The 13,425-nt window shown below is 39.9% G+C and overlaps 1 protein-coding gene across 2 annotated transcripts in view; it reads left to right on the top strand.

The window, feature by feature from the left end:
* Positions 1 to 548: 548 nt before the first annotated feature.
* Positions 549 to 13,425, top strand: part of LOC114452064 (proline-rich protein 5-like) — a 35,423-nt gene continuing 22,546 nt past the window's right edge. The window contains exons 1-2 of one of the 2 annotated variants that reach the window (XM_028431155.1): positions 549 to 850; positions 12,161 to 12,280. In XM_028431155.1, coding sequence (XP_028286956.1) covers positions 12,165 to 12,280 — 116 coding nt within the window. In that variant the 5' untranslated portion in view covers positions 549 to 850; positions 12,161 to 12,164. Of the gene's footprint in view, positions 851 to 12,152; positions 12,281 to 13,425 lie in introns of both variants that reach the window. The other variant, XM_028431154.1, reaches the window with a different exon arrangement.

Here is a 13,425-nt window from a genome sequence, read left to right as displayed (position 1 = left end):
CCAGTCACCATATGCTGGAAAATATGGAAGGCTGGTTTTAGTTGTAAAGACAGCCTGTGGGGATGATAGCTAGAAGTGACTGCATTCACCTTTATCTTCATATTATCCTAACAAACATGAGTTATAAATGCTATGACTACCCCATGCTAATTTTTGAAGATGCTCACCAACTTCTGTTTTCTCTAATGACAGATGTTTCATCACTTGCCAGGTGTTCATTAAAGGTTCCTGCCCTCTCTAAATGTTAAAGGCTATCACTCTTGTTCTGGTGTGTCAGAAAAAGGGTGTCAGCACACAGGTCAGTGTGTTAAAGTTTGGCATTAACACACTGATATTGAAACATTTGTGCCAAGGTTTGTATATAAGCAATATACACATCAAACAGAATAGCCCAGATGGAACATGGCATGAGAATAAAATAATCAGCCTATTATAAATGTTTTAACGTACACCTAAATTACTGCTGATCTGTTGTGGCTGCATTACAGATGTTGGCCAGTAGATGGCGCTCACTGCAGCCACTTGTTTGTGAACTTTCCGTGGCTAAAACGTGGACCCTAGAACTGTCTCGGTGGCTTAATGCGTAAAATTTGTCGGCGCTGCACAGTCTGGACACTCAGTGTACTGTGGAAAAAGGATAATTCACCGCACCATCTGTCGCAATTAGTTTTGAACGCAGGGTGTCCGTGTGAGTTGATCTTCACAGTTTAAAGTGTTTCAGTAGAGGAAACTGGTATCTTCCGCACCATGATGTTTGTTACAGCGAAAACTGACGCGATGTGTGCAGCAAGGAGCAAATGATCGACTAAAGACGCTCATCCTTACCTCCGAGGACTGACGGTGCCCAGAGGTGAGTTCTCACACGATCGCCACCTGGACTGTGCAGTTTAGCCAGTACAGTTTAGTTGCTGTTTGCTCCGCTGATTGGCATACAAATTAGAACATGAAATGCCAACCCAGAAAAGCAGAGCTGCGCTTACCTCAAGCTGATCAATGAGTCTGCAGACAGGTTGGTGTTGAGTTCAGGTTTGATCTTTCAGCCACCTGTTTTTAACTGTTTTTTAACGATGCTGTACTCGAAGCGTAGTGTAGAAAATACTGACGAACACACAATATTCAGTAGATATAGTGTTTCTGGTATAGTATTGCTTGAAAGGCCGACTGCCAGAGACTTGTTTTGTACATGGTATATTGTCCCTTATCCATATAAAACTTAAAGCATAAAAGGACCATTAATTAAAACATTTAAAAATAAATAGTGTAGTGATGCAAAACTATAAATATAAATGTAAATATATATTGCACTGAAAGTGTATAGTCATGTTCTAAAGCTAGTGCCCCCTCTTTATTTTATGTTTGTTTGTGCAAAACTAAACAAAAAACTGCAAACTAAAACAAAAACAAACTACAAAGTCAGAGAAACAATAATATACTCTTTCACCATTCATTATTTATTAAGCTAAAAAATAAGCCTTGTACAATGAAAATTGGTGCTTTACAGAAACCCAGAGCCTGAACCCCCAAGCAAGCAGACAGTGGCAAGAAAAACTCCCTCATGAGCCAGCTGTGTAGAGGTAAAGTAAAAAAGGTAGATAGGACAGAGAGGATGGGAGAGAGAGAGAGGAGAGAGAGAGAGAGAGGAACAAACATGCCAGATGCATATATGATAGGTTGTTGCAATTGTAATGCTGAAAAACTATGTATTGTATTCAGTGGCGTAGGAAGCATTAAAAATGTGGGGGGGACACCTTCTGTGGGTGGGTGGTGAAAAAAAGTACATCAGTATATTATGAAATATAATATAATAATATGAAGTAGTTGCGATTTCCTGTGGATTTTAACAGGTTGTTAACTATTTTACCTACAGAAGTAAACACTTAATGACTATTTCAGAGACAGATTCAACAAAAACTCGGTGACAAACAGAAACTAATTCCAAGTGAAACAACAGTTTTGTCAAACATACTGGTGCTACTACACTAACAGCCTCCATATCTGAGGCCTTCTCTCATTTACAGAGACAAAAAACTGGCAAATCCCATAGAAAAATGAACCAAACTGCTTAATGCAGATAATACTGAAACACTAAAAATACTAACTTACAAAAAGATGCATGTCTTTATCTTTATTTGCTTATAAAACAAACCTTGTGGATGTGTTTATAATGATGCCCTGCGTCATCTGCTACATCAGTGTTTCCCTGTTCATATAATGCACCACTGTGTCCTGACGGTCCATCACATGTATTTTATTCTTGCTGATAAGAATAGGAGCAGGTGGCTATGTGCACTGGCTAGGCGAGGCTGAAGCTAGCAGGCTAACAGGGGCTAACCTGGCCTTATTACAATATGGGTTAATGCTGAAAACAACTCAACTCTCCGTGTATTTTGTTAGGAATCTCCTCATGTCCATTGTGTGTGGGGAGGGAGCAGAAAAGGCAACAACATGTCATCAGACAAATAATACCGTCTACTGTAACTGAAAGTAAACAGTAGCTTCCTCCCAACTTTTCTAAGTTGATTTAACATCAACCTAACGTCACCTGGGGCCATGTGACAAAGCAGTAAGGCTTCAGCATGAGCTGGACTTTGTGGGATGACACTGACGTTACCTCCTCCAGCTTCGACCAGCACTGACGGTTCTCTTTACGGTGTTTTACGCTCGCTCGAAGAAAGCCACTGGCTTTGTTAGGTCCGTTACTATAGTAACGGTATTGCAGCGCTGTGGTAACCAGGAAAACATGGAGTGGATTTCAGCGGTGAGGTTATTCTCCTATGAACCAAGTGGAACGGAGTTTTTCATGAGCAATCGAAACAGCGTTAAGTGGAGTTTCCTACTCACTAAATGTGGGGGGGGGTACAAACAGGCCGTTTTAAAATGTGGGGGGGTGTCCCCCTCTGATATAATGGTAGCGACGCCTATGATTGTATTTATGTTTTTTAGCAGATATGTTGTTCAAGTTAATTATACTAGTACTACATAGATGGATGACAGACATATAGTTAATGACATAAAATACTGGATCATGCTCCACCTAGCTGGGCTAGTTCATAGGAAGGACAAACTTGAACACACAAGACTGTTCCTAATCAAGAAATGTAGGAAAACTCTGGAAAAATAATTGATAAATCAGTTCCTTAGCAGTGTGTGTAGTGTTGGGTGCATTAAGTGGCCTGCATGAATGTGAAACAAAGCAAAAACTAGTGAGCAACTTCTGTGTGCGTTATAGACACCGCCTAATGCTACCTCTAGGGGTGAGAGCACTGACAAAATGCAAAACTGAGCAAAACATCAGTTAGAAATGATGAGAACAGAGAAATGGTCTGTGGTCAGCACCTGCAAAACCTCTCCTTTATATGGGTTGTCTTGATAATTGCCTCTCATTTTCACCTGTTGTCTGTTCCATTTCAGAAATTGATTCACAATCAGTGTTGCTTCCTAAGTGGACAGGCAGATTTCACAGAAGTGTGACCGACTTGGAGTTACATTGTGTTGTTTAAGTGTTCCCTTTATTTTTTGAGCAGTGTATTTCATTTTAAAGCTGTTTTTTAGTTATGTCAAATTATGGGTGTTTGTTTAATTTCACACTATTTGGCGTGTGCACATTGTTAGTTATTGTTTTTTTGAGTTTTGTACTGAGGTCCTCTATCACATAAACCTGTTTCCCCACCAAACAGAACTGATGAAGCTCTAAGGAGCTTCATCAGTTCTTAGACCCATATCTGAGTTCAGTTGTGAAGAGAACTCTTAAAGTAAGAATGTTATTGCTCAGTGCAAATAATCTTTGCTGTGCATATGACTTATGAATCTTACTCTTTGATTTTTTTTGTCTACTAGATGGCTTAGTAGAACAAATGAAGCTTGAACAAAGCTTCATCTATGAACCAATTCCTTGAAGTTTTTTTATTTATATAGCGCATTTTACAATCAGAATAGTCCCAAGCCCTTTACAGAAACCCAGAGCCTGAACCCCCTTAAGAGTGGCAAGAAAAACTCCCTTTTAACAGGAAGAAACCTTAAACAGGACCCAACTCATAAGGATAACCTTCCTGCTGACAGTCGGCTGGGTAGAGGACAAGAAGAAGAGGTAGACAGGACAGAGAGGATGAAAGAGATAGAGAGGGAACAAACATGCACAAACATCATACATTACAGAGAACAAATATGACAGGTTGTTGATGCTGTGTTTATATATATATATATATATATATATATATATATATATATATATATATATATATATATATATATATATATATATATATATATTAACTGATATCATCAGTTAATAATTAGTAATAGTAATGTAAAGAGAGGGAGAGAGAGAGAGGCACAAAACTACGAGGAAGACAGCAAACAGTTTATGACATGAATCACTAGTATGAACCAGACTAATGAGAATAAAGGAGAGGGAAGAGGGTGAGAGGGGGATTTGAGGGGACAGGGAACTGCTAAGTGGATCATGTTTAGCTTTTATTGATCCCCGAGAGAAAATTCAGGTATCCAATAGCAACACTAGACAACATAGCATGCATAAGGGTATAAACTTAAGGGTATAAACACTTGACATGCACACACCTCTACATACTGCACCATGCAGGTGGACTCCTCATTCTACACCAAATGGACAACTTCAATAACTGCAATGTGCAATACAGTTGTGCATCTTTTCCATACACAATATTTATATTTATATAACGCCCTGTGTTTATACTATTTTGTTTTTACTTACTAACCTTTTTACATAGATTTTATTCTGCTCTCTTATAGTTTTATTTTATTTTTATCGCATCTATTTGTACATACTTAGATTTATATTTAGACTAACACCACTCCAAGGCTGCTTAAATTTTGTTGCATTCCTTGTACAATGACAATAAAGGCTTCTGATTCTGATTCTGACTTGCCGACAACCGACAAACAAGTAATGGCTAATCATAGATGTGTTGGACAAAGGGAAAAAGATGTAGTGATTACAAGTGATAGCAACATAAGGAAGGAGCATGAGAAAATCAAAAAGTACCAAGGACTTAAAAGAAGAGGTGAAAAGATGTGGAAGGTGAAGGCAAAAGTGGCCCCTATTGTAATCAGATCACATTTTACTTTTTCCATTCCAACAGATGGATTATTATTTAGCCTTTAGAATCCTTGTTGGTTACATAGTTTTGCATACCTTTCCCAAATAAATGACAAAGTGAAATATTTCCAGTGGCGGAGGAAGTACTAAAGCTTGCGTGAAAAGTACAAATAACTAGCAAAATATATACGTAAGTAAAAGTAGAAGTGCTACATCAACAATCCTACTCAAGTAAAAGTCTAAAGTAGTAAAAGTACTCACGCACTGAATCTATATTATTGATTTCCATTAAAAAGGAATCTGAACAGGTTAAAATAATCAAAGAATCTTAAAATTAAAATGGACAATGTGTAGTTAATTTACATTTTCAGCACCCAGAACTAGCTATGGAGAGGTCTGTGTGTCATGAGGCAGGCTGTGGGCATCAAGTGAACAGAGAGGCTGGTAATAAAAACAGGCATTCACCATTTTTACTGTGTAAGTATTCCTGCTGTAGATTAATGTTATGATTAATGTTAATCAGACATTAATGGATGGATTTGTGTTAGCAGACAGTTGCTAACTAGTTAGCTAACTGAGCCAGTGCATCATGGCATCATGATTGAGGCACATTATAAAACCACAGCTCGCAGCGTGACACCATCTTCATGTCTGACCTCACATCAGTCCAGCAGTACAGTCCAGCACAGCTGTATAAACACAACTGTATTCATAAATGTACTTGTAACTACAGACATTGTAAAAATTTGTAGTGGCATAGAAAGTACAGATAATAGCTGCAAAATGTAATGGAGTAAAAGTATAAAGTATGCATTATTATTTTTACTTAAAGTATAATACATAAAAATTTACTTAAGTACAGTATCAAAGTACAAATACTTAGTTACATTCCATCACTGAATATTTCTGTTTCATTTGTTTGATTGGGTTGTGTTTTGTACTGTGGGACTTGTAGGAAGGCATCTGCTAATGTTTGTTTTGGGTCATATTTATGCAGAAAGATGGAAAATTCTACATTGTTCACAAACTGTCAAGCAGCACTGTACATCAACTAAATGTTTCATACTGAAGATTATTCTGGAGTGCAGTTTACGGCCTAGTGTATGCAAGCGTAGATATGTAGTATAGTGTTTTAAATACAGCTCCTTTTTCAACAGAAAAGGAGCAACAGCTGCAAGTTTGCATTCATGGCACTTGAGCTGAATTTGTTTTCCCTTGGCACACTCTTACCACATTGTTTGTTTCGGTGCCCTGATTAGATAAAATTGCTTCAAAACAAGCTCATTTAAATGCTTCTATCCTTTTGCCACTAGTTTCTCTGCTATCACTCCCAGATGGCTATGTCTAACAGACTATCTGGTGAGTCAGGTTACATCCAACCCACTAGTAATCCACAGTTTAGTACCACTCTGCAGCATTATAGCTACACTTCTACTATGCAGTATGATGTTCTTGTGGTGCTTCTTTTTGTAGTAATATGGTATCTGTATTGCCTGCCTTGGAGTAGTCCCTGTGAGAAACTGAAACAATGGGTGAATGCTAGACCTAAAAATGATAGAGGAGGTAGGTTTGTGTCAGCGACTCAGAATTTGATGGTGGGTGAGGTGACATGGTGGTGCATTAACCTTTGGCTGGTCTTGGTGCATTTAAATTGCACTAAGCAGCTTTCTAATTCTTCAGTCTACCCTGTGTGTGTGTTAATACCTCCAAACCCTTTGACCACACGTGTGGCAACCAGATGGTCACATTCTCACACACAACCTGAGTTGTGCAAGAAGTGCCTGGGAAGAGAGCTGCTTACTCTTTGGTTGTTCTTTTGCTCTGATGTATTGCAGTTTAGAATTGTAAATTAGCAAATTACCTGACCGATTGGGTCTCTTTTCTCTAACTAGCAACACTCTCCAGCAAAAAAAACACAAAAATCACACATGTTGTGTAGCTGACTGAGACACTGCTTGTGTGTTGGCTGGTCACAAGGTTCTGTATTATATGTGCTGAGAGCTGCATTGGGCTCCTACAAATTAATCCATGTCTCATAATTCAGTGGATTACTGAGTTATGAGAAATGGATTCTTGGTAGGGCTCCTGAAATATTTCCCCTAAAGAAGCATCATCCATTGCTCTCATATTCTGAACATATTCTGGAAAATATAGAAAGACATGTACATTGTAATAGAACTGGCACTGGGGAACAACAAAATGTGATAATCAAATAATACCTGCTTTTTATGGTCTAGCATTTCTATAATAAGATTCTAGAGCCTGTTATGAGAATTATCATAAAGGTAATGTAAGGTTTAAAACCTGGTGTCCCAGGTTGTTGCCTTTTCGAGGTAAGCAGACTCGGTGTACCTCCCTCCTGTTTTTGTGATGACTGCTTTGACTTTAACAGTCCTTGGCCCTTGATCCTTTGGTTTTCTAATGTAGGGGTCATTTTACAACATTATTTTGACTTCCTATCCAGTAGGGCAACATAGATGGTGGGATGCTGTGTTTCCAACTTGATATATGTAGCATTCCACTAAATTATGAGACATGGAGTGACTTGTGTCTAGACGTTGCTTGCATTCAAGTTAAATGTCAAAGTAGTAGTGTTTTTATGGAAAAAAGACACTTGATTAACACTGTGAAGTTTGTGCAACATGTGACGTGTCTCAAGTCCATCATTTTTTAATTTTTGCTACATTGTCTTTTTGGAAGTATTCACTGTGTTTGTCTTCTGCAAAATCAGTGTATCACTTTTACAGTGGGATTTCTTTCCTGATTGTCTTATATAAAACCTTGTTTCTGCAATTGAATTTGGATTTTTCTGTCTGTAACAAAAATAATTTCACCTAAATAAATAAATAAAGGATAAATAAAGGAATTCTGATTCTGATTAGTCAAAAAAAATAAAAAAAAAATACCCTCCAATGGAAAACAGTTTGCAGCTGTTGATAGAAAAAGTCAGTGGGTGTTTGTGGAAAGAGAGGCAATGTGTGATGCCTGCACTGTAAATAGATGACTGTCGCACAGGAAGTTGTGGTTTGAGAACCCTATCTCTCTATGTTTCTAAATGACTGACATGAAATGACTTGTTGATGACTTGTCAAAACTCCACAAAAACTCCAAATATGGACAAAGAGCGGGGTTTCAGGGTCTGTCGCTCATGCAGTCCGAATATAATTAAAACGAGTGAGTTGTAAAAAAATTCACCCCCCGTACAATTAGACACTAGAAGGGAACCTATCATTTGAGACCAGAATGGTTTTTTGTACCAGGCTGTAAACATGTTCATTTCTGCTATGAAGTTGGCCATTTTAACATGGGAGTCTATGGGAAATGACTCGCTTTTGGAGCCAGCCCCCAGCAGTTGTGGCGTGAAGTTTTGACACTTACTACTACTTTTGACACTTAATACTAGGGCTGTGCGATTTGACGATAAAAGATCGTTAAGGATTACAATGTGTTGGCGATCTGCCAGAGCAGACAGATCGTCTTATCGTCCATAGGGCACATTCTATTAATTGCAGTTTTATGTTCATGCAGACGCATGATTTTTTTTACCTCGGTTAACTCTCAGTGTGCTTATGTGAACATGACCAACCAACACACACAGCCTCCTTGTTAGGAAGCTACGGCTGAAAACGGAAAGAAAACTGAGGAATTGGTCCCTAAAACGAACTCCACGTTTATGTTGCTGCTTTTTTTGCTGTCAACAGCGGCGCATCTTCTAAGCTTGTGTGTGTGCGCATGCGCGACGTGTGCTGCAATGGAAGGGCTGCGTGTATACGTATTATCATGCTATGAGCATGTACGCGCCCACCTCTCTGAACATTACCAGCTAATTATATAGGTTTGCTGCTGTTTCTGCCATCAGCAGCTCTTCTAAACCTGTGTGTGTGTGTGTGTGTGTGTGTGTGGTGGGAGGGCCGTATGAGGAGTTGTGTGCACGCATGTGTACATCAGATGCAAACAGAGGCAACAGCTAATGATGTTATACCAAACAATGACTGATGTTACGGGGCTACTTGCTGTTATATGTTGTCAATAGAAGATCCAGGAGCCCCAACTATATAGCACTGACCTGGACCTAGCACCTACCTACCTCACGATAACTTCTGGAAATGCAGGTGTCCATGCTGACCAACCGGACCATGGAGCAAGGGCCTGGTCTGATGTGGGTTCTTTTTAACGTCACAAAGAAGTGGAACTATGCTTGTCACTTACCTGTGGATCACAGGGCCCGAGGCACTATGGGAAGTAGGCTCCCACTCAATAAGCAACAGCTGATGTGGTACACATATGAGAGTTGCTAAACAGCCCCTATGCTATGAGGCCAAACCACAATCAGTGTTAGTAAAACATAATATTTGATGTAAAGGAGAGTTACATAGCATTAGTACGGTAAGCATACCATTATGATTCACTGTCCTATAGATGTCCTGTATATCAAAGTTACTTATACAAGTCACACTTAAGGCCCATAGCAGCAGTAGTTCCTCAAAGAAAGCTGATTGGTCTGTAGATGCTGAGATGGAGGCCTTTCCACTGTGAGTAGCGCCTGTTCCATTACGTCATATGCGACTGACGTGTGTGTCGTCCCACCATTTATGTTTTCTGTAATCAAAACAGATTACCCTATTTTCCGAACTATAGGTCGCACCGAACTATAGGTCGCACCGGACTATAGGTCGCACCAGCCAAAAAATGCGTAATGAAGAAGAAAAAACCATAGATATGTCACGACCAGGTGTTCATTTCTGGTTTTGTTTTCCTTTTTTTGGGTTTTTAGTTTAATATGTGTTTAGTTAGGGCCCGAGCACCGAATGGTATCATGACATCAGCCCCTGTGCACCTTTTCATATCACCTCATCGTCATATGTGGGCGTGGCCACATGGCTCAGCAGCGCCCCCTGGAATGAGATCTGCTTCCCCGTTTGACCTACAGACACGAAAATTGGTACGCATATGTATCACCTCTAGACAAGAAAAAAAGTCTCTTGGAGGTATCCTCTAAAACGCACAGGAAGTCCGCCATTTTGAAAAAACTGCGCCATTTTGCATTTTTCACTCGCCGCGCTTTTACAAAATCCTCCTACAGGATTTCTCCAATCCACCTGAAACTTGGTCTGCTTACTCTTAAGGCATTAGGGACCAAAAGTTATCAAAAACGCAGCACTTCGTCACACGGTCTGGCTTTGGCGCCGCCACAAAGTTCACCCTTCCCCAACGCACAGGAAATACATGTATTTTTGCCTGTATCTCCCACATACTTCATCCTATGTGGATGAAACTTTACAGTCATGCTTAACATCGGCCACTGCACAGATTAACATGCTGATATGCTACAGTCACTGCGCCACCTACTGGCCGGAGGACCTGTCTTTTGTACATGTGTGTTTTGCTGTACTCTTCTGCCCTGCGGACCACAGCTCGTGCCGGTACAGCTGGGAGAGAGGTCGTCCCGCGGACCGCAAGGGCTGCGAGGGCCAGTCATCGCTGCTTGCAGCTTTAATTATTGTTGTTTTTCTGTAGTTCTAGGGCTAGTGTTTTGTTTCTCTGGGTTTTTGTTTAGTTCTTGTGTCTTGTTTGTCTTGTCTTGTGCTTCCTGTTTTACTTTGGTAGTCCTGTCCTCCCTGTGCATTGTCTTGAGTTTTACTTCCTGTGGTTTCCCTCCTTGTTTGATTACTGCCTGTGTCACCTGTGTCTCGTTGTCTTCCCTGGCCCTTGTGTATTTAGTCTTTGTCTTCCCTGTGCTCCCTGCCAGTTTGTCTCGTCGTACTTGGTGTCCGTTTGTTTTGTCTTTTAGCCAAGGTAACCTTTACATGCTATGCTTTTTTAACCTGCCTCTTGTGATTCTTGGTTTAGAGACTTTGTTTTTGCTTTGGAGTGTTTTTTGGCCACGTCCTGTGTGACTTTTAGTTTGTTATTTTGTACTTACCTTTTGACCACGCCTAGTGTGATTTTTAGTTTTTAGTTTTAATAAAGACTTGGTTTTGCCACGTGACCGCCCTGTGATTCTGCATCTGTGTCCTCATCCACGACAACTCCTGACAAGATAAGTCGCACCGGACTATTAGTCACACCAGCAGGCCAGCGTAAATCACTATGTTTTTAGAGTAATGTTGCCTCTTGAATTCCTCTTAACTTAAGTAGTGAGGCTGCATGGCATTGAGAGTGAGACGCACCCATTTCCACATGTCCTCACACGGAGAAATGATTAGCTTCACTGCAGAGAAACTCCTATAAATATTCTGTAACTGAGTAAAAGGCACTATAGCTGTCTGGAATTAGCGACCTGTTGGCCTGTTGGCTTAGCTGCAAGCACACGTCCCATCACCTATGCTCGGAATGCAAAGTGTGGACAAGCTGGAGGTGGAAGAGAACCGTCAGGAGAGGGACAGAACAGCTACCATTATATTTATATATAATGGGACACAAGGCTAAGAAATTGTATCGTTTTTTTTCATATATAAGTATAAGTCTGAGTATAAGTCGCATACCCAGCCAAAGGATGAAAAAAGTGCGACTTATAGTCCTCCCAACTCAATATGGGATGAAAAATAAGTTATAATAACTATGTATAGAAACGTTTATTTAAGTGAGATCGCTTAATTAAAAATATGTTTGCAGCAGACTTCACTATTTAATCGCGCCAATGCATTACACACACAGAACCTTGCAGCACACAAAAACATTACGGCAATCCTGGATGGACATTTTACCTCTTGTGACCCATCAGTCATATTTCGTGTCGGTGTCACATATTAACACCATTGAAAAACTCGAGGTGTCTCCACAAAAAAGCTCCGATTAACTTTCTATGTGGATTGTTTTCTGCACATATTTTTACCATATTTTGTGTCAGTACCATGCAATACAGAGTCAACAATCCTTAGATATGCATTTCTTTTCTGTGAGATCAGGTTGCATCTATCAGAATGGTTTTGTGATTTTCATCACTGTTTGTGGATTCATTCATTCTAGTTGCATTGCAGAACATGTTGAGGCTGTTCAGCAAAATATTCTTTACTTCTTTACTTGCGTACACATTTGTGCACATGTCATTGTAATTATTCTAACCTGCCCACAGTATCCTAGGGACATGATGGGATCTTTCCGGCGTCCCAGACCTCGGTTTATGAGTTCTCCAGTTTTGTCAGACCTCGCCCGCTTCCAAGTCAGCTCTCCTGCTCTACAGAAAACCACTGTGTGGAACAGGTAAGCAAGCAGGAAATATTTAGCACTTGTCTTTAAATAGTCAAAACTGTTTAACCAAATAATGATTTCATCACTTTATTTTCTGTATTTAAGCAGTTTAATATCCTAGCATTATCTTAGCTGACATTGATTTAAAAGGACTCTGGACACCATAACAAACCAGCTCACTGTTTGCATTCATTGTTTTCATGCAAACAAAAATGCTAAAAACCCCTTAAAGCACACAGCAATAGCCTACAGTGTTGATACATAGTTTCAGCTACTTAAAAAAATTGATGTAAATGCACCTAGGTCTTTGTTTTAATGTTATAATTTTTAATAAAAAAATCACAACAAACCAAAATCTCATTCAAATCATATATCAATACAAACCCTGTAAATCACCCACCCGTATTTACGCACCCGTTCTCTCCACACAACACAACACTGCCACTCAGTCCAATGTAGGTTAACTCAAAAGTAGATAATTCCCCAAAAAAGGAGGAGGACGAAAAAGGAAAATACAAAAAAAAGCTGATCGCTTCACCTTCTGGTGTACCAGCAAAAAGAATGAAAATTTTCACGACTATAAGGCGTGCACCGTATAGTCGTGAAATGTGTATATATATATATACACACGGCCTCCTAAAAGCCTAAAATTTTCTCAAAAATCGGCCTTGCGCCTAATAATCTGGTGCACCTAATGTATGAGTTGAGTACCTGCCACAGGGACGTAATATGTACACTACGTACGTACTGCACCAGCACGGTATTGATACACACCACAGGGCATGGGAAGTCTGCTTTCAACCGTTGTTCTCGGTTGCCATGGTAATGAACAGAAACTTTCGCCTATGGTCATTTTTAAGAGGAAGAAACTGCCATAAGAAAAAGGCTCAGGGAGGTTTATGTAAAGACCACGGATAATTTTTTTCACGCATCACCGTCCCTGCTGATCTGCGACTCCATGTGCGCCCGTCTCAGCGCCGGTGTAAAAAACCAGATGAAGCAGATGAATTCAGAGCTTTCCGTAATCCTGGGAGGGTTAACAAAAGAACTCCAACCACTGGACATTGACGTAAACAGGGCTTTCAAAGCTTTACTAAGACTGGGTTGCAGCGGCGAGTGAGTTACGTAACCCTATGTGAATGGATTGTGGATGCATT

The sequence above is a fragment of the Parambassis ranga genome, chromosome 19 (genome assembly GCF_900634625.1).
Source record: "Parambassis ranga chromosome 19, fParRan2.1, whole genome shotgun sequence".
NCBI classification, from domain to species: Eukaryota; Metazoa; Chordata; class Actinopteri; family Ambassidae; genus Parambassis; species Parambassis ranga.
This window is presented reverse-complemented; position numbering and strand designations above follow the sequence as displayed.